The 20,625-nt window shown below is 39.0% G+C and overlaps 1 protein-coding gene across 1 annotated transcript in view; it reads right to left on the reverse strand.

The window, feature by feature from the left end:
* LOC132075810 (von Willebrand factor D and EGF domain-containing protein-like) overlaps window positions 1–20,625 on the reverse strand; it is a 172,621-nt gene that overhangs the window by 45,087 nt on the left and 106,909 nt on the right. The window contains exons 15-20 of the mRNA XM_059476517.1: window positions 19,284–19,398; window positions 15,600–15,850; window positions 14,156–14,375; window positions 9,439–9,576; window positions 7,793–7,933; window positions 5,424–5,579 (exon numbers count right to left, since the gene is read on the reverse strand). Coding sequence (XP_059332500.1) covers window positions 5,424–5,579; window positions 7,793–7,933; window positions 9,439–9,576; window positions 14,156–14,375; window positions 15,600–15,850; window positions 19,284–19,398 — 1,021 coding nt within the window. The remainder of the gene's footprint in view (window positions 1–5,423; window positions 5,580–7,792; window positions 7,934–9,438; window positions 9,577–14,155; window positions 14,376–15,599; window positions 15,851–19,283; window positions 19,399–20,625) is intronic.

Here is a 20,625-nt window from a genome sequence, read left to right on the forward strand (position 1 = left end):
ATTGAATGTAAATATTATTCATGGCATATAGCTGAGTCCTCTTCCCTAGTGGTTTTATGGCTTGGGCTTCATTGGTCTTCTATTGCTGAGCTACATCATTTCCTAAATATATCATCTGTATTGGAAGCACTTAACAAGTCCTGGATTGACAGAGTGTATGGATCAGTGAAGCTGGAGACCATTTATCTTTTAAATTATCTAAACATATTCTTCCCACTGTGTCTACTTTGGTTGTTATGTTTGGGTCATGGCATATACTGTAAAGGTCTCTTGATATTTTTCTGAAAATACTTAATATTTTATGAGGTATCCTTAAGGAGGAGAAAGACATCAGAAAGACTGTCTCTGAATCCCTTTCTGTCTTGACAAGTACAGGAGTGGATTTCCAGTGGCAATTACAGACTCAGAGGGCAGGAAAGGGTCAGAACTTATGTCCAAACTGCCAGGCTGGTCCAGGCCTCATGTGAAGATTACTGACATGCCATTTGCAAAACCGACTCTTTCACAAGACCAAATTTATATGGAATGTCTTTGTGTGGCATTTCTAACCCCACTTCAGTGGCCATTCCATCACATACCCCTTGAAGGAGACATCTTTACATCATAACTGCTCCATCTGAAAAAAAAAAATGCACATTTTGTCCTGAAATACACCCCAGCTAGAAACACTTTCAGTGTTTCTGAAAGGGATCAGCAGCTCCCACCATGCGTTCCAGGGATGGATTGTGGACAATTTCCGTGGCCTGAGTCAGAACTAGGAGCTGGAAGCCATTTAATGCTGCCCAGACATTCAATGCTGCCCAGTTTTGGAGCCCAGAGGCAGAGCTGAGAGCTCTCACCACACAGAGGCAGGTCAGAGTCTCTTTTGCTGTGTTTTTAGTGTTTCTGTTTTGTGTATGCAACGATCTGAGACAACCTGACAGCTGATGGCTGCAGCATCTCCATCCCTGCCTTCACGTGGGCCATGTAACTCATTACATAAACCACATCAGGATGGGTTAATTCCTCTTTGCAAAGCACCCTCTGAATGCTGAGCAGTGCTTGCCTTTTATCTACACCTATTGGTACACACAGATCTCAGATTTAAAAGTCCTGTGTGTGATGTGCCTGCCTTAACAGGGGCTTTTTGTGTCTTCCAGGAGCTGTGCTCAGCTCAGTCCATTAGGGTAATGCTACTTGCTCAGTGGAGTCACTTATGATTTACACTGGGGTAAGTGAGGCTGGAAGCTGGGCCTTGATCTTTTTAATGCAAATTCATCAATTCTGTTAGATAAAAGATGAAAGGAATCTATTACATTCCTCAGTCATCTCTTGAAACAAAATCATTTGATTGGTTCCAGGCAGTAAGAAGTCCTTACTCCTGCAGTTATCTCCAGACATGAAACCTTGAGATAGCGACCAAAGCTCTTACTTGGAGATATTTATTTTTCATGGGTAGTGATTAATGATGAGTGCTAATAATGACAGAAGTGATTTCCAAGTTAAAATGTAAGAATGCAAAACTTAAGGTGAACATGTTCCTCTGGTGTTTGACTGAGCAGTGTGTGTTTAAAGACACACACCTTCTGGTACTTCAAAATGTTTTATTCCCCTTTTAAATCCACACCTTGATGTTGATCTGACAGTGGTGCAAATGAGAGGGTGACAGAGGTCTCTCTGATGTAAAATCAAAGTGAATTCAGATGCACAGTGCAGACACTGGAGGAGTGTGAAGCACAGAGCACGTAAACATAACAAATAGCTGCACATGCAAAAGTACAGCAAGTGCCAAATGTCTACAATACTGCAAATTAACTGCTATGACAGGAGATCTTGCAGTGCTGTTCTGAATGGGAAAGCAGAACTCGATTACAGAGATCATAAAATCACCCCCTCCCTTGATCTTCAGCTGCCTAAACCAGGAGAGGCAGGAAGAGCTGGCTCTGAACAAACAATCTTTTACGGGTGATGGATGTGGCACTGCTTTGTCCAGTAAAATTGCTGATTTACTAATAGTTAAAAAATAAATCCTCTGTGATGACACCAACCTCTCTAACCTGCTGAAAAAAGTGCAAACAGATGGGTATCTGTGTGACTGTGAGTGATGAAAGCAGTCTGCAGAAATACCCACAGCTCCTGACGAGAACGGATATTGCAGCGTGCAGGAACATCACCAGCATCCCCATTAGGATATATTCATTTTCTTTGTGCCAACAACATGACCAATGATACTGGGTGGTTTGATTTACTAGGTCTGCCTCTTCTAGCAAAAAAGCAACAGATATTTTATACAAAAGTGAAATGTGCCCAGGGAAGCCTGGACAGATTTAAATTCTTCAGGCTTTCCTCTTTATTGCAATGCCAGCAGACTTAAGGGACTTTTGACCCTACTAGTAAATTTTAAAATAAATGTAGGATACCTGCTTTATGGGTCTGAAAGGGACAGGAACAGCTTTTTGTTTCTGATAGGAGAATCTGTTCAAACAAAAAAAATATCACTTCCCTTTATATGTGAAATTCCATACTGGCTTTCCTATAAGACTGTTCTGATGTACTTCAAGAAAAATTGCAACCAAGTCTGGTTGGTTTAAAGCGTAGTTTGTACCATCTTAAAGTGGTACAAACTACAGATATAAGCCAGGTAAAATGCGTGAGAACAGAATGAGGCCCTGCATTTTTAGAGCAGATAAATATAGCTCAGAAAGTTATTTTTAGAGTTACATAGTTTGCAGTAAGTCAAGGACTTCAAGAGATGAATACCTATCACGTATCAATGCTGAGGAAATGGTACTTTGTTGATTATAAATCAAAATTGAAGGAATTTTTGGGTGCAGCTCATCAAACACTGACTTAGGAAGCAATTTTCCTCTGGAATATTTTTCTCCTCAGCAGCCTACAAAGGCAGCTGGGTAATTTTTGTGGTTTTGGTATGAAGAAATACTTATCCTTTAATCCTTAAATCACTGCAATTGACTATAATTTCATGTGAAAAGCAGCCAATAAAAGTACAAAATAGGGATTAACAGGAGTATTTTTAGATTAAAATTACTTGAGTTGGAAAGAAGTGGCACATAATCTCAGTACCTTCACGAGCACTGTAGCAAGATGAGAGGATTTGTTCTGTTTCATTTGAAGACTGATGGCATAAGTTACAAGGGATAGAAGCTATTATTACAACAGGGAGGATTTCACAATAATCATAATCCACAACTGTACATAAATTTAATTGAGAGTTAATTCTTTTTTGTCTGATATCTTTTAATCATCAGTGCTACACAATACTTCTGCTTCTACTGGCAAAGCACTTGGGAAGTAAAGTTAAACCCATCATTTTGGCCATAATTTAGGACACTCATAAAGCTGCAACAATTGCTTCCATTTCTAAGTATTAAAACAAGTGACTACTCTCATTTAACCTTGAAGCACAAGATTCTCATTGCTTGCATTGTGATATAATTCACAGGAGTGAATATAAGCTTCTGTTGGAACAAAAAAAAAAATTCCTCTTCATTCTCTTCCTGAAGTGTTCAAGCTGGCATTATTTCCAGCATAAAGTCCTGGCTCAGTTTGCATATTCAAGAGAAAAATGTAAAACAATCCCCCTGCCTCTGATGTACAGGTCACTTTTGAAGGAAGCATGTACTTGTTTCAGGTCCTGATACCTGGGATATTTCTTAATCTTTGCCTGGAGTTGTATATGGCAGGTATGAATCACAGCAAATGGCAGCTTCTTTCTGCATTCCCCTTTCCAGAACACAGACAAATTTATTGGTTAATATTTATATAAGCACAGTATAAGTGTGCCTGATTTACTGTACCAATACCTGCAGCTGTAGAATGTCTGTTCTACTCAACAGCATTTAAAGGACCTTTGGGGTGCACAATGTGTTTCCCATTATCCCATTAATGACAAGGCTCAGCTTTGGGCAATAACAGAAATGTTATTTATATGCACAATGATTTTTTTTCTTCCTCAACCCCTTTTACAGCTTCCCCAAGTTATAGAAGAGTCAATAGCTGGCTTAGGGATGCTGGCAGACTAAGTAATACTTTGTACATACTCATTGCTAGGGAGAGAAAAATGTTGAGTTTATTTTTGTGACCTTTAGATTCTGAGAACTGGCTAAAATCAATTTATAGTTCCAAGAGATTGGATGATACCTACCCTAAGCAGTAAAATTGCTCCCACTTTGATAGAATGTGTTAAAATATAACAGCAAGGTAACAGCCATTGATTTGGATACAGAATGGGAAGTGAAGGGGGGTTGGTCAAGTGTAGGAGGTCAGGGAACAATTTGACAGGTTCCAAGCCACTCTGTCTTGAATACTTAGGAAAAAGATGTCAAGGAATCTAACCTGGCAACTACTGTTATTAAGGAATGAACATGAGCACCCCTGGCAGTAAAAAGGGGACAATCATCCAGAACCTTACATTGAATCATTGGAATATCATTGAGAGAGAGCAGGATCAGATGACAGCTGTGTCAGTGTCACTTTGTGCCCGAGGTCAGGACACAGCTTTTCTTTCACCACAGCAGAAGATCTCTGTTAATGAGGCCTTCTCTTCAGTCCTCACAGATTAATGGGAGCAGCTGATTTTCTGAGCTCCCCAAGGAAGATTATTGCTCAGGCTATGAACAATACCACAGAAATTATTTAATTATCTGTTGCCTTCAGTTGTTCTTGCATGACACTTTGTTTATTATTGTCTTCACAGGTCACCTTGCAGAACAGATGCCTTACAGAAGAATTAAGAAGGAAGGAGGGCTGAGTTATACTGGCATGTATCTATCATGTCCTGTTCTGATCTTACTGCGGAGGAAACGAGTCCTGCATTCCTGTGCCAGTGCTGTGGCAGAAACACAGATGTGGTGATTCATACCACTGAACAAGTCTTGACATGAAGAATTCCCCCAGTAACAAATGAGGTAGTATATCTACTGGATTTCAACTCATGGAGCCAGATATTGCTGAAATAATTCCTGCCAGCTGCTCCCCAGGTGAGAGTGACACAGCACAGCCACCAGCACTTGATCCCAGAGTGTTGTGATGCCATGTTAGCTCACACTGCCTCACAGCCTTTCTGTTGTTATTTTATTGCAGGGGTTCCATACTGCTGTCTTCTTATCACAAAAGTTCCATACCTTCTTGGTGTTTCTCGTGGGCATCTCCTCAGAGCACTGCCTATTTCTTCTTCACAGAGTAGCCAACTGACTCCAATTCCCTCCTCAACCACCCACGCCCCTCTTTTGTAGCACTCTTCTTCTCATTGCTTACAGCTGTGGCCTGTTAAAGTCAGGCCTATTCCTAATCTTTGCTAATTGGCCCAGCTGCAACTCCTTAGGGGTAAGATTACTTTCTACACTACCTTTATTTTCTTATATTCTATCCCCCTGCACCTTTCTATGCAAAACCTTTGTAAAATTCAAAAAACCAGCACGTACCTGCTCTGGGGACTTTGGTACAGCTCCGGCCATTCCCAACAAACCCATCAGGGCAGCGGCCACAGAGGTACCCGAGGTCGGGCGGCTTGCGGTCAAAGCAGGGCGCTCCCGGGAAGCACGGCCTGCTGGCACAGCTGGGCACCCTTGCCACAGCCCCTGCACGGCCAAAACACGGCATTTATTCACCATTTATCAGATGAAACACAAAAATAAAGTTTAGCCCACCTAAATCTTTGTAACTGCTTTTCTTCTTTTCAAGTCTAATTAATGCGTAGTGTTCACAAACCTTGAGCCAAAGATGGGAATGTGGCACCCATGCCACAGCCCCTGCACGGCCAAAACAGGACAGGTCAAGCATTTAGAAGTAGTTAGAAGTAAGAAGGAAATACTTCACAGAAAGAGTGGTCAGAAACTGGAATCATTTACCCAGTGAGGTGGTAGAGGCATCATCCCTTGAAGAATTTAAAAAAAGACTGGATGTGACACTTGCTGCCATGATCTAGCTGAACAGTTAGAACATCGGCTGGACTAGATGATCTTATAGGTCTCTTCCAGTCTTGAAAATTCTGTGATTCTGTGATTTATTCACTATTTATCAGATTAAACACATACCTAAAGTACAGCCCAGCTAAATCTTTGTAACTGCTTTTATTCTTTTCAAGTCTAATGAATGTGAAGTGTTCGCAAACCTTGAGCCAAAGATGGGAATGTGGCACCCGTGCCACAGCCCCTGCACGGCCAAAACAGGGCAGGTCAAGCATTTATTCACTATTTATCAGATGAAACACATACCTAAAATTTAGCTTTGTAACTGCTTTTATTCTTTTTGAGTCTAATTAATGCGAAATGTTCGCAAACCTTGAGCCAAAGATGGGAATGTCCTATAGGCACAGTGGAACAGAACAGCTGTTTCTCATTAAAGCAAGATTTATTAGTCCTCTAATTACGTGTTTTCAAGTTTATTACTGGAAGTTGTTTGGCGTTTATCATGTAAAATATAGAAAATGTAATTTTCAGCATAAGTGAAAGCTTAACTGAGTGAGAAAAGGTATTATGTGACATCTTTTTGGTCTTTTATAATTGGAAGGTAATTATCAAACCTTACAGCACCTATACTGTACTTTTGAAATTACACTGTGAAGTACATATGTTTCTGATCTGGAAATCATCCTTAATGTGTCAAACCTTGTATTACAGAAAACTGCTTTAATTATCTTAGGACTATGTGCAAAATTTGACACTCTGGTAGTATATAATATTTTACCACTTATGATGTCACTGAATAGCAAGTGTATATGAACTGCCTGTGAAGTATTTAATAGTGTCAAGGCAGAGAACAGATGATGAATACAATCTTAATGATGATTGTAGATCCTTTTTAATTGCTTCCAGTGAGGTCTCCATCCTGATTCTCATGTATTTTCTGCATTATTCTTGAACTTTACCTACAGTATCATGATATAGGATACCTGCAGGAGGCAGGCTGTGCTTAGGGGTTGGCTGGCCTGGTACAGATATTTTTAAAAAAGAGAGTAAGAAAAAAAATTCCTTTTATTTTACATATAAAATATGTTATTTTTTCATATAAGAAATTTATATAATATATGCATATATAATATGTTATATACATGCATGTATATTATATACATATGGTATATATAATAGAATATGTTATATATGCATATATAATATATATTATATATAATATCTATACATATATTATATATATGCACATATATGTTATTTTTACATATAAAATAAGTTATTTATCTGTTGTCTCTGTACAACAGATATGACCAATCTCAATTTTTTGGTGCTCGCTTTCACTGGAAAATCAATTAAAAATTGAACACTCATTAGAGCAGGACCAACACAAGAACACAAGCATGGTGCAGGTGCACACCCATGCCAGAGAGTGCTGCACCTCTGGGAAAAGCTACTGCCACAGGCAAGTTCATTCCTTGAGTCGATCTTATGATTAAAACTCAATAACAATTCAATGGCTGCCCATTAAATACTGAAATAAAACACCAGCATCACTTGGCCATGGCAAGCTGGCATAAGCTGCCACTTTTATCATCTTGCTCATCATTGATCACTACAATTTGGGGTGGTTTTATCCTACCTCAGAAGTGGTGATGTCAAATTAAGCCTGACCACTCTGACTGTTGTTGTTGTAATGCCTCCCTTCCATGTCAAATTGTTTAGCAGCAATCCACAGTCTGATGTATGGAGTGTTTTTTTCTAACTCAAATTTTTGTGTGTTATAAACAGCTAGTTTGTGTTTACTGTTAAGGTGCTAAAATTAATGATTTCTGAATCCATAATCTTTCCCAAATGAAAAACATTTCATATCCTTGTATACCTACCTTGCCTATCACTTATGTTAAAATTCTTAATTACAGGAGAATCCTTTGTCTCCAAGGATTGCAGTGGCTGCTTAACCTTAGTCCTGTTCAATTCACCTTTGCCACTGCTTAAAGCTTCTGTAACATCAGCAGCAAGCACAGCTGTGGAAAACATCACAGAGACAAAAACAAGGTGTTAGAGCTCAGCTGTGATTGATGATAAAAAGCCACAGCAACAGCAAATCAGGTAACCTGGCACGAATTTACTTTGGAAGCAAATAAAGGCAGATCAGGTGGGTTCAGCTGCTGGTATGCAGCAAAATTTCAACCAGTTACAGGAGAAATTATTATGCCCTGATATTCTGACTCTTTATATATATATTTTAAACAATACAATGAGCTGTTTCTCACTTTAGAAGCTACAGAACAACTTCAATCCTCCTTCTCTTTATACTCACTTAAGCAAGGAAGGTAAGAGCAGGAATGTTAAGTTTCTGAATCAGAGCTAAAAATAATGATTTCTATCCTATCCTAGGTGAACAAATAAGCCCTCAGGTTTATTCCTTCTAATAAACTTTCATTTCAGAAACAGTTTTTTTTCCTGTAATTAAAAAATGCAAAATAAGAAATGTTATCTTTTTCAAAAGCACATTGTTTGGTATATCCTTCCTTTGTGGGTCAAGTTAAAACATGCATTTGTGAAACAGATGCAAGATCACTTTGAAACAACCAATGTGGCCAAAAGATACATCACATAAAACTTTATATACAGGTGTTCGGCAATGTGATTGAAGGAATATTTGGTAAATCTGGCAAAAGCAGTGCTGCTGGTGCCGGGGTCCTGCAGCTACCAGTCAGTCTGTTTACAATGGATATTTTTTTCCTTTCTGTAGTCAATATGAAGAAATGTACATGGCTGCACAGGAAATATCTGCATCTTCCACTTGGATTTCTTTGGAAATACCAAGAAACAAGTAAAAAAGTCTTCAAGTGTTAATTTATCTCCTTCTGGTTAAAAAATGAAAAATTCTTTTGGAGAAGACTTTTGTCCAGAGTGTGTGTGAGTCACATCAAGTGCACTGGGAAGGTCTCAGAGTACAAAGTCACCTTTGTAGCCTCCCCAATGAAGAGTCTGTTGCTCTAAAAGCAAATATTGAGCAGATCTAAAACTGTTCATGGCCCTTTACTTCCCTAGCTGGGATCTGAGGAATGACTTCATGCCAAGCATTCCCTGGGCCGTGTCCTCTAATGAAAGCACACCTTGGAAAGAGAGGTGAAAGGATGGAATAGTTGGGCACATTGACCCTTCTCTTACTCTCCTAGCAGCTGTCACCCACAGCAAAATCAGCCCTGGAGGTGCTCACCAAATGCTCACTCATGGATCTGTATTTAGGAGTGACATAGTGGGGAAGGTGCAGAGTGTCCTTGGTAAATTATCTATCTGTAAAGTGCTCTTTTGTAGGCTGTGGTGCTCCTTCTCCACCAGAATGAAAAATAGCAGAGTCATTTGCAAATACCCACATTAATATAACATGACAATAGTCTGATTTGTACATTTAAGGGTCTGTACTTGAAATGAGTGGCAAAATACTCAATTAGGGATAATAGTAGTAGAACTGAACCCATTCTCCCCCAATCTCTTAAAATAAATAATGTAAAACACTTACATTTGCAAGTTTTACCATCTCCCTCCATCCCAGTGGGGCAAATTCCACATGCATAAGATCCAAAGGTATTCATACAAGACACTCCAGGAAAACAAAGTCCCTCTTCACATTCATTCTTGTCTTCCTGACAAGTGAGCCCTGTGGCAAAGCAAAGGGGAAGTTAATAATCAGGAAAGGCTCCCTGTTCATAGTTCAGCTCGAATGTTGAAGCAGACAAAGGCTCACTTCTCAGCTGCAAACTCATTACAGGGTATGTCACTCATGTTCCAGGCAAATTCCCCACTGTCTCACTTAAACCTGCTTTTATCACACTGTTTATTGCTGTCATTATTGGCACCAGAAGCGCTGAATTTGAGACTACTGCTCATGGAAAGCTGTGCATGTTAAATAAAAATGCACATAAATGAAATTAATGTTGCCCCTGCATGCCATGTCTTTGCTGCTGTTTCTGTTGTCTTGTTAATGTGAGATCTTTGTCATGTCCTGAAGAACCCCATGAATTTCACCATTTTGGCTTTAGGATATGAGGAGCTATGCACTGACCTCTCTTGTACTTTCTGTTTCTGTGTGAACCTCACATAACTGTGAACTGGCCTGATAGAGTCTGGTTGGAGGTAAACATTACAAAATGATCGAAGTTTTAAAAAAAACTCAAATTTTTCAATTTAAAATCAAAATTTGAAGGAACATTCTGAAAATATCACTGAGCCACAGTGCTGGTATTCAGAGGACAGGTTGCCACAGGATCTGAATCCAAAACAATATCTCTCGACTATTGCTGATTTTAGAAACAAGGTTTTAAAAATCCCTTAAAGAAACTGATTTTCAAATTCACAACTTGGAGTGATTTAATGAATCAAATTAAGGGAGGGTGACCCAAAAGATAAAATCACTATCTGAACAGCAATGGAGCGGAATCATCAAATATAATGTTGTTTAAAGCTTATCCAGGTGCTGCTCTTTCTGGATTTGGGCAAACTTGCTTGGCTACTGCTGGTCACAGGATGTACAGCCCTGGGGACAGCCACAAACCAGCCCTGTCCACTTTTATTAATTTATTATTATTTTATTCCCTGCAGGAATAAACAAGGAGATTGGAGAATCCAGGGACGTGCCTCAACACACAGCACCAGGTACAGAAATGTTTGATCCACATCAGATATCCAGCTTTATTGGGACAAAAGGTCTCAGGATAAAAGAATCTTCTTTTTTTCCTTCAAAAGAGAAATTTGTCACAGAGGAATGAATTGCAGGATGATAAAAACAGAGGATTATTATTCACCTCCTACAACATAATCTCTCATTGCTTCAGCATTGCAGACAGCTTCCACTAGTCCTTTCATGTTAAAATAGTATCTCAGTGTAGAAAAACTCAAATTGAAGTCTCTTTATAGTTTGAGATGCCTAAAAAGACAGTGAGATCACCTTCCCATGCCTGCTTCTTCTTGAGGAAAAAAAGAGCAGCAGCAAGAAAGCTGCATCCCTTTCCCTGTGCCATCTCAAGTTCATTTATTATGGTTTTCATGCTTGCTTCATTTATTGAAACTGGACATCACACAGTGTTGCAGGAGTAGGCTTACCTTTTTCCTTCCCTTGTTAAATTTTGACTGACTGCTTATATTTCATTATATTTCAATTATCACATTCCTGACATCAGGCTGCTTTTCTTTGATGCTGATTTCTGGTGATGCATTGGGAAATTATTAAACATCACATGGAAAATATTGAATGAGTAGCCCTCTGATTAGATTAGTAATTACTTTCTTTTTCTGAGTATCATACAAAGACTAAACCTGCTACCACCAACAATGAGAGGAGGATCAAAGTCCCCAGTTTCAGTAACAACTGTCACTTCTCCCTTGGTCCCTCTCATATTTCTCTTCTCACCTTTAAATACCCTTTTTTCACTGCAAAGGGCTGTCTTTCATATCCCAAAGACAAGGGCATTACAGAAATCAAAGGAACACCACAAGTAACAAGATAAAATTAAGCCCCTTGGCTGATTTTTGTGATGTAAAGGTGAAACTATGCAAGCACTGCTTTTCACACAGGGATTTTAAACAGTGTCTGACCAATTTGGGCATAATGACAAACCTGATGAATCCAAGGAGAAATGTTTGCAAAGACTGAAATTTGGCTGCATGATGCTGAAGAAGCAGCAGAAATGGACATGAAGCTGCATCAAGAAGTGTCAATTATTCTGTTTACAGGACCTCCTGTGTGTTGTAGCACAGGGGAGTCTCAACTGTCTTGGCACTGCTACAGTACAAATAAAAATAATAGGAATAGAAGTTCATCAAGTTGCAAGGCTGAACCATCTGTGTGTGTGCCAGCTATATTTCTCCATCCCTGCATGGGAAGTTCTTTGAGAAAATAAAGTCCTTTCATGCCTCGATAGGAGCTGACCACCTACAGATGCAAAGAAAGATTTTTTGACTGTGTTCACATTAAGCTGACTCTAAGGGAACAGAAAAATCCCATTTAGGGTCTCTATGGTTATTAGAAACCAGTAACAAATCCTGGGAGTTTCTTCAGTTCCCTGAAATATAAAATGAAATTATGGTTCCATCTTGCTGCCCATCCAACCCCCAGCTTTGAACTAATCACTGCTATATGGGGAAAGAAATAATGATTTTGTGATTGGGATAGTTATCAAGCATGAGTCCTCAGGTGGGTGATGTTCTTGCTTTCTGTGGCCAAAAGAATAAACAACAGGGAGCTTTGTTATGTTGTTGACAATGCAGATGAAAAATGAATGAGCTTTGAACACTCAGAAATTCAGTAATAACTCTGGATCAGCCTTCTCTCAGATTTCCTACTGGCTTTTCTCCCTGCCTTGTTGCCATTCTTACATTTTACCCTCACACTGACGCAGCTGAGCTGCTGCTTCCCTTGCAGGGCTGTTGGGGAAGCTCTCACAAGTTCCCTTCTTGTTTCTACTGCCTGTTTGCTGTCATTTCTAGAGGTTTGATGGGGAAGTGGTGCTGTCACTTGAGCTGCACAGCACTGCCTTCTCATTAGATTATTGATGGTTTTCTGGGGAATTGAGGCATAAACACAGCATCAAGAATGAGCTTTTATTGTTGTCACCGAACCTGCCCTGAAGTAAAATCATCTGCTTCCCAGCTGGCTTGCAGCTCCACTTGTTTATAATTTTTCACCTGCTATTAAAACTTTGAGATGTATTCCTTTTTCACTCAATCATATCTAATTTTATTTGCTTTAGTTGCTTGTGTTTTGGCATTTTGGAAGAACAGCAAAACCCTTGCACTGTTATTTAACTTGCAAGATCTAAAGGTGCAGGAAAACCTGGTTTTTCTCTGCCATCAAGGTTCTGTGTGCCCTTGTCTCTCCAGTCAGCAGGTCCACTGAAGTTATTAACTCATGGAATTATATTTATTTTTATTCATTTAATCAAATTCCTTACAGGCAATCAAAACTTTTTCTCATTGTATAGCTCCATAAATTACACCATAAAAATTCCCAATTTTTCCTGTGCTCATAGAAATGTTCTTTCCAGGGGATCACGGACATTCTGCATGTGTTTGGTTGGCTTAGAGATTTTTATATTTTGATCAAACTTCTATGTTAGAGCTTTATTCTCCCTCCTTAGGCTTGTGCTCTTGCCTCAGTGGAGTCTCTGGTGGTGTAAAGACTTTGGCCATTAGGTAGCATTACCTGGAGTCAACACAGATTAGGTGTCACACACCTTTTAGGCCGTTTTTATGGACTTCTGAAGCATTTTTGTTTTTTATTTCTGCTGGAATTTTATAGAAATGAAATCTGAGCTTGCAGTCCCACATGACCAAAGCAATAAAGCTGCTGACAGGCAGGAAGGGTACTTTGCCCACTGACTAAAATCTGTTCACTGCTTTTGTTTAAAAATGAGTGTTTTTCTGTATATATGCACAATAAGCAGTAATAATTATGTGCTTTTGATGTTACTTCTACTTTAAATTTTTCAAGCCTCTAACACTGGCAGCAGCCAACCTTATGGGTCTTGAGAATGTGAACAGAGCAGGAGGTTAAGTGACCATTTTTCTTCCCTTAATTTCATAAAATCACATTTTGGCCAGCTGTTCTAGTTTTGGCCTGGATATAATTTTGAAACCAGAGCACCAGCCTTGAAGAGTTTCAGGGGTTAGATTTTGTTTCATCATCATGTCTGACAACTCACTGGGCTTGTGATTTTCTCACTGTGCTTAAATTTAACAAAGCTTCAAGCAGGACTAAAGGACAATTTATTTTTCCATGTTTTCCATATCTTCTTCTTCTTCCTAATTTAATTCTAGTTTTTTCCTCAGCTTAATTAAGTGAAATCCTGTCAAGTGCAAAAAAGGCCCCGGATCTTTGCCTTTTCTCTCTTTCACTCAGCCTTCTCTTTGCTCCATGAGATCATTGATCCATGAGATCTCCTGGCATCCATGAGATCATGAATGGACAAACCCATGGGAAATGAGCAGGAAGCAACAGAGATCTGGGAGGTTCACATCCTCCTTGAGTGATCATTTCAGGACAACAGAGCTTTAGGTCATTTTTCCTCATTATTAGATAGAGAAATATCATCTTCCTATGTCTACAGCTAAGCCATGGCAGCAGAGGAGCAGGATTTTGTTTTCAGCCCATTTGGCAGATGTTGTGGTCATGCTACACTCAAAGAATCCTGCAGCTCAGTACACCTGTGGTTAAAGCAGAGATGCAAACAGAGAGGTGTTACCTCCCAAACCAGGGGGGCATTGACAAAAGTAGCTCCCCACGCTGCCCACGCAGGTCCCACTGCCACAGGGGTTTGATTTGCAGTCCCTGGTGTCCTCCTGGCAGAATTCTCCATCAAACCCATTTGGGCACAAGCACAGGTATTCACCAAGGCCTGGAGGGTATTTGATATTGGTGACACACGTGCCACCGTTGAGGCAGCTGCAGGGCTTCACTCCAACCTGGAAAAGGCAAGAGGGGATTCTGGTAAGGTTTCTCTGGATAACCACAGCTGGGATGGGGATTGTTCCCTTTAGGAAAGGAGAGATTTGCACTGCAAACATGTTATCCACTATTATGGAAACTTATTTCTAACCAATTTCCTTTGTCTAGATGGATGGTCTTATACTCACTGTACTTGTTTATTTGACTGAGAGCTCGACTTCAAAGAGATTTCTTTTTCATCATTTAGGCGCACATTCTGACTTCTTATAAGGAAAAAACCCCAATCTTGTTTGCTGTAACAGCAGATTTCACATCGTATCTGAGGGCGGAATTTGTTCCTTATTCTTCAAAGAAGAAAGGAAAAATCTTTTCTCTTTGCCTGCCTGCCCACCTTCCTCCTTCACATTACAAATGACTCCCAGGCACCAACATGACTGTGGCATTCCTTATCTGGTGTCTCCCTTCAGGAAAGGGAGATCCATGGTTGTATTTTACGTATTTACAAGAACTGCATTTCTACAGATTCAAAGCTCTGCATTATCTCCCCCAGATAACACAGGTCTAGCTTGAAATATTTCCATTAAAGCCATATCTAGGCTCCAGTTTCCCTTCTGCTGTGTGGGCTTAGCAGATTGGTATTTTGTGGTTTGAATGAGTAAAAATAGGAATCTCTGGGAATAAAAACCTTTTCTTCACAAAACTGTTCTTATGTCAAGAGTCTGTGTCCTGCTTTATTAGCTTATCTGATCAGAGGATTAATGTTAGCCCATACAATAAAGACGAAGCCATGCACAAGCTCTGCCAAGAAACTTAAGAGTGTGGAGTAAAGACATAAGAGCAAGACATCTCTAAAAATATCATTGAGAATGAGTTATAATCTCCCTTTTATAGCTAAAGCCTGGTCTTTTATGTTATATGCTTTTTTTTTGTGCAATCCAGATGCAAAATGTGAATTTTAAAGCAGATTAATGAACCATTAAAAGGCTCTGCAAGAATGTTCTTTCAAACAGCAATCAATAGCACTCTCTCTTGTTCCCTGTGTATATAGTTTCTATGTTCTCAGAGATATTTATTCCATTAATTGATCATTATTGCTGTGCTGGATATTATACACTTATGAGGAAATAGCTGAAGCCTTGTTTTTCGAGGCAGTAACAAATTATTAGCTTTGATGACAATTGCACAATTGCACTGACACGACAAACAGGTTTGTTTTGCTTTTAAAGTGCTCTTTCCCTTACCTCAATGGAGTACCTGCTCTGTGCATTGCACTCATCTGACACAGCGAATTCAAAGGTCTGCATTTCTTCTGAATCCACTTTCCAGAGGAGCAGGCCAGCAGGGGAGAGCCTGGCATCCCGTGGCCCAGCCTCCAAGATGAATAGCACAGCTGACCCTTCTGGATCCACCGCTATTAGCTGGTAAACAAAATTCTCACCAATAAATGTCAGCAGCTGGCTGGAGGGGGCCTGGAACACAGGAGGCAGGTTGTCTAAACAGCAAAAATGAAACCATGATTACATAAACTCCACGTTCTCCCACGTAAAGGCTCTCAGTGTGGGTCTTTGAAGGAATGCTCTCAAAGAAAACATGCAGATCATACCCAGAGGCTGATGGAGGAAGAGATTTGTGTGTTAGAGGCAGCAAATAGCTTTACCAAAAGAACACCATTTTCTTCCTCACCTTGTTTTTTTTGTGCCCTGCACTGAATTTTTGTCCCATCCTGAACTTGGATTAATTTTGATGTGCTATCTGATTCTTGAGAATAAATAATACATGATTTCTATAACTTCCCTCTAGTCCCAGTTCTTCTTAAAACTAGTATATATAATATATAATATATAATATATAATATATAATATATAATATATAATATATAATATATAATATATAATATATAATATATAATATATAATATATAATATATAATATATAATATATAATATATATTATATATTATATATTATATATTATATATTATATATTATATATTATAACATAATATATAATATATAACATATAGTATATAGCATATAGTAGATAATATATTATATATTATATAATATATTTAGTATATTATAGATAATATATATTAATATATTTATATAGTATATAATTTAATAGTATATAATATATTTAGTATTTATATAATATTTAGTATATATAACTAATACATATTATGTTATATATTTAGATATATAATATATAACTAATTATATTATTATATATTATATATAATATATATAAAATATATAATATATAATGATATAATTAGTTATATTTCTTGTACTTACATATTTAATCTGCCTATCATCCATCCATTTAAACATAAATAAAATAAATCTCAAAATGCTGATTGACAAATGAACTGGGCAGGCAACTCAGAAGGGAAAATTAATTGTAAGCCTTGCACTGAGTAGACTCTCCTGTCTTTACCCACGAGGAGTAATTAAGGAAGCAGTTTGAGTGAATTCAGTTGGGAATAAAGGTCTTTTCAGTGCCAGAGTCTGTCCATCCCCAGTGACAGTGGTGTGTATCATGTCACCATTGGCACTGTTAGTTCCAGGCTTGCTGTTTACATTCAGTATTTCCTTAATGAAGATAAACCCTCCTAATTTTACGAGGGTATTTAGCAGCAGAAGATAAATGCTACCTCAAGATACTTTCAATATATATAGGTAAGGAGGACAAGGCAGAGAAAATTATTACATTTTATAATTAGAAACCAAGGAAAAGTAAGTTCAGATGAGTACCCTGAGGTCCCAGCAGCTCTTTTCAGGGCCAGGAATTTCATCTCCATGTCCTAAGCCTGCTCAGTCTCAAGGCATCTTTCCTCTTTAGCCAGCAGTACAAACTGACAGGTATTGATATTTAAATTAATCTTTCACAGTGTAATTTGACCATATTTATGTTTAAATTAAAGCACATTTCCAATACCCAGGAATAATTTCAAGCCATGCTCTAACATTATGAACTATGTATGCGTTCTCATAAGGACTCCTTGCCCTATGCTCATGGAAAATCATCATTAGGGGTTTTTTTGTGGTACATATAATTTTTATCCAACTTTGCTTTCCATAGCGTGGCTTAGGTGATGCAATTATTTAAATATGTGTCTCCTTTATTGCTGCTGTGTTATGAGAGCTTTCTAAAATGCTTGTCCAGCAGATTGTCCTGGTATAACTGTTGAAAGCTTCCATCTATTCATTTACCTTTTATTTCCCAAACACTAAAGCCTTGGAGCCCATAAAAGTTGTGCCCAAAGTAATCAATGAAATATTGATGCAGGGTATGCATTTATGGATAAACACAAAGGTGTTAGCTGAATGGATGGTGAGTGGAAGTGGTAGGCACAAAATAACATAAAATCAGATGTTCTGAAAGGAGTCTGTGGAGGAGTGTTTCTAATCCTACAGAGATCTGCTTGCCATCTAGTAAATATATATTCACTCTCCCTATTATTGCAGAACTTTTAAAGAAGTTTTCATACTTTTGAAAAAAGGTCTGACAAACCCTTTCTTATAAATATTTTTAAATTTTGACATAATTTAAAAGTGAACCATGATGTGTGTCAGAATTCCCAAATCACTTCTAGTTTTATAAATTTCAAAACAAATTCAGTTTTTAATTTTTAAGCCATTTCCTGAATTTGAAAATCAAGCTGTCTTGGTATTAGTAATGAGTCTGTCTGTAACACCAAGGATCAGCTCATCCCTGGGGATGCTGCTGCTCTGGCCAGCAGAATATAAGTTCAGGTTGGATGTGGCTCTGAACAACCTGGTCTGGTGGAAGGTTTCCCTACCCAGGCAGGGGGTGGGACAAGATGATCTTTGAGGTCCATTTCAAACCTTTCAAAACTTTCTATTATTATATGACAGAAAGGAGGCAAGGTTTGTGAGTCACAGGTAATATCCCTCATTGGATTAAATATTTTTCTGGGGAAAAACACACAGCTTTCAAGTGTAGTCTCTCTTTCAGATCTAAATCACCCTTAGGCATTTTAACTGCTCATCCAAATGGATTTTTAGTTGGCCAGCTTTTGGGATGTAATAAAACCCCAAACAACTGAAGCAGGCTGGTTCTGTGACTCACACACCTTTCTGTAATGTGTTTGGGTTTACAAAGCCTAAAAAGCAGAGAAACCCCTTCTGGAAGCACCACATGGATTTACACAGAAGCAGTAATATGATCTTTTATATTGACCAGATGCAAACGTGTAAGGGAGGGGAAGGGCTGTGAGGATAATGCTGTAAAGAGGATTGCCTGTAAAGAGTGGGGTGAGCAGTGGTTGTTGTTTACACTGGGCAGGTAGCCATAAAAAACTATGATTTAGTCTCCATCCTTCAGGAGATGCTTCAAAAGGCAGCCTCCCGCTGACCCCTGCCTCCAGGGGCTGCAGAATGAGGGCTCTGCGGCCGTGCAGGTAATGAGTGCCTGGTCCCTATCACTTGGACTCCCTGCCAAGCCAAGCTCTGCTATGAGCCATTTCATAGCATTTGGCTCAGCAAAAGGAAGCAATTCTTGCAGACACCAAAAATACATGCTAGTGTTTTAAAAACAGTATTTTCCCCAAATTGCCTCCTTAAAGATTTGTACCTGCGAGATGCTGACAGAGATATTTAGGGTTCATCACATTTAGCTGACAGACTTGGGCACTGCATGGGCCACAGGCATACCAAATTCTAATTTTCAGGCATTTTTTTCATTTATTGATCTGAGATTTATCAGGTTTCAGACAGAACAAGCTGCATAGTGCATGCAGTGGAGTCTGCATTTCTGATGCACCCAATTATTCCCACTAGAAACAGTCCATGTGCACTCCCAGGATAGATTCAGCTAAATGGAGGAATGATATATTTAATAAAACGAGTCATAAATTCCCGGATAAGTGCTTCTAAATTCTAGAAAAGAAACCCCTGTCTTACTTGCATTAACAGACCAGGTGAACTTAGAAATGTCAGGTTCACAGAGAAGACAAGGGCTTGTAGGGCTTGACTCTCCTTCACCATAGCAAAGTCCATCTATATTGCATGCATTTTCCTGCCAAAAAAAAGAAAAGGAAATAAAAATGGGTGGGGAATGAAGGCAATGAAAAAAAGGAATAAGAAAGATAAGAAATTGGCAATTATCAATTTCTGGATATAAGCAGAAATTCACTTGTCTCTTGAAACACGGAAACAGCAGCAATTTAAATGTTGGTGCTTTCTGCTTACAGCAAGGAAATTGTGGAAGTTTTCCAGTCCCAGCTTGGGATCCTTGTAGCTTTGAATATTTTAGCTTAGGCAAAGGGGTGTTGCTTTTTGATGGATGATGGATGCAACAGAATGTGACTTTTCCCATTTGCACACTCATGTGGTGCATGTGGTCACAATTCCCAGCTGTGGCTGTTCGTATGGGGAGTATCAGGCGTCCATGAAAGGTGAGCTCCACAAGACTCCCAAAATCTGAGACTAGACTATTTCCATTTGAAACATTGGAATCCTGCTCTTCATAAACATTTGAAAAAGCAAATTCTGCTATAGGAAATTCTGGTATAAAAGCAGAATAAAGAAGTGCATGAGACTTCGGGCTCCCATGAGGGAGCTGCAGAGGAGAGCTGAGCACATCCCTGGTGCCTTGGTGGGGCAGAACATCCCCAAAGCCATCTGTGAGGGGATGCTCTGTGGGCACCGCAGCCTTTGGGCTGACCTGCTCCTCTCCCACTGTGGATCCCACATGGATTGAAGGCATTTGGATATCTCTAAAAAGGGAACACAGGGACATAATTAGAGGTGGAGTTAAAGACCTATCCCATGGGAAGGTCCTATGGAGGAGTCAGGCCTTGCAGCCTGTGCTGGGCAGGTGGGACTTTATCTGCCCATGCAGATTCCCAGAAAAACATGGAATAATCCTGGGAACAAGGGGGATGTCCTTGCCACAGTGGGACAGCAGGACAGACAAACTACCAAACACATTTTCCCTTTCCTTCCTTTGTTTTCTTTGTTTTTCTGAGACTGATATGTGTCCTGTTACTGGCCCCGTGTTTTCTGTCTATTGCTTTACTGGTGTCCCAAACTACTTTTGCAAACTGCATTAGTCAGTAATACCACTTTAGGCTAATGGGTCAGGTAGAGAAACAAAAAGCATTCTCATAATGGCCACAACATGATAGAACATGACAGATCTCCAGCACTAAACCCTGGATGTTAATTAGATTTTATTACATTGTTGTTTTCAAGGGCTTGATGCTATGATTAAAAAAAAATAAAAAAATTTTTTCTGATGTGA

This window comes from Ammospiza nelsoni, chromosome 7 (genome assembly GCF_027579445.1).
Source record: "Ammospiza nelsoni isolate bAmmNel1 chromosome 7, bAmmNel1.pri, whole genome shotgun sequence".
In the NCBI taxonomy this organism is placed as follows: Eukaryota; Metazoa; Chordata; class Aves; order Passeriformes; family Passerellidae; genus Ammospiza; species Ammospiza nelsoni.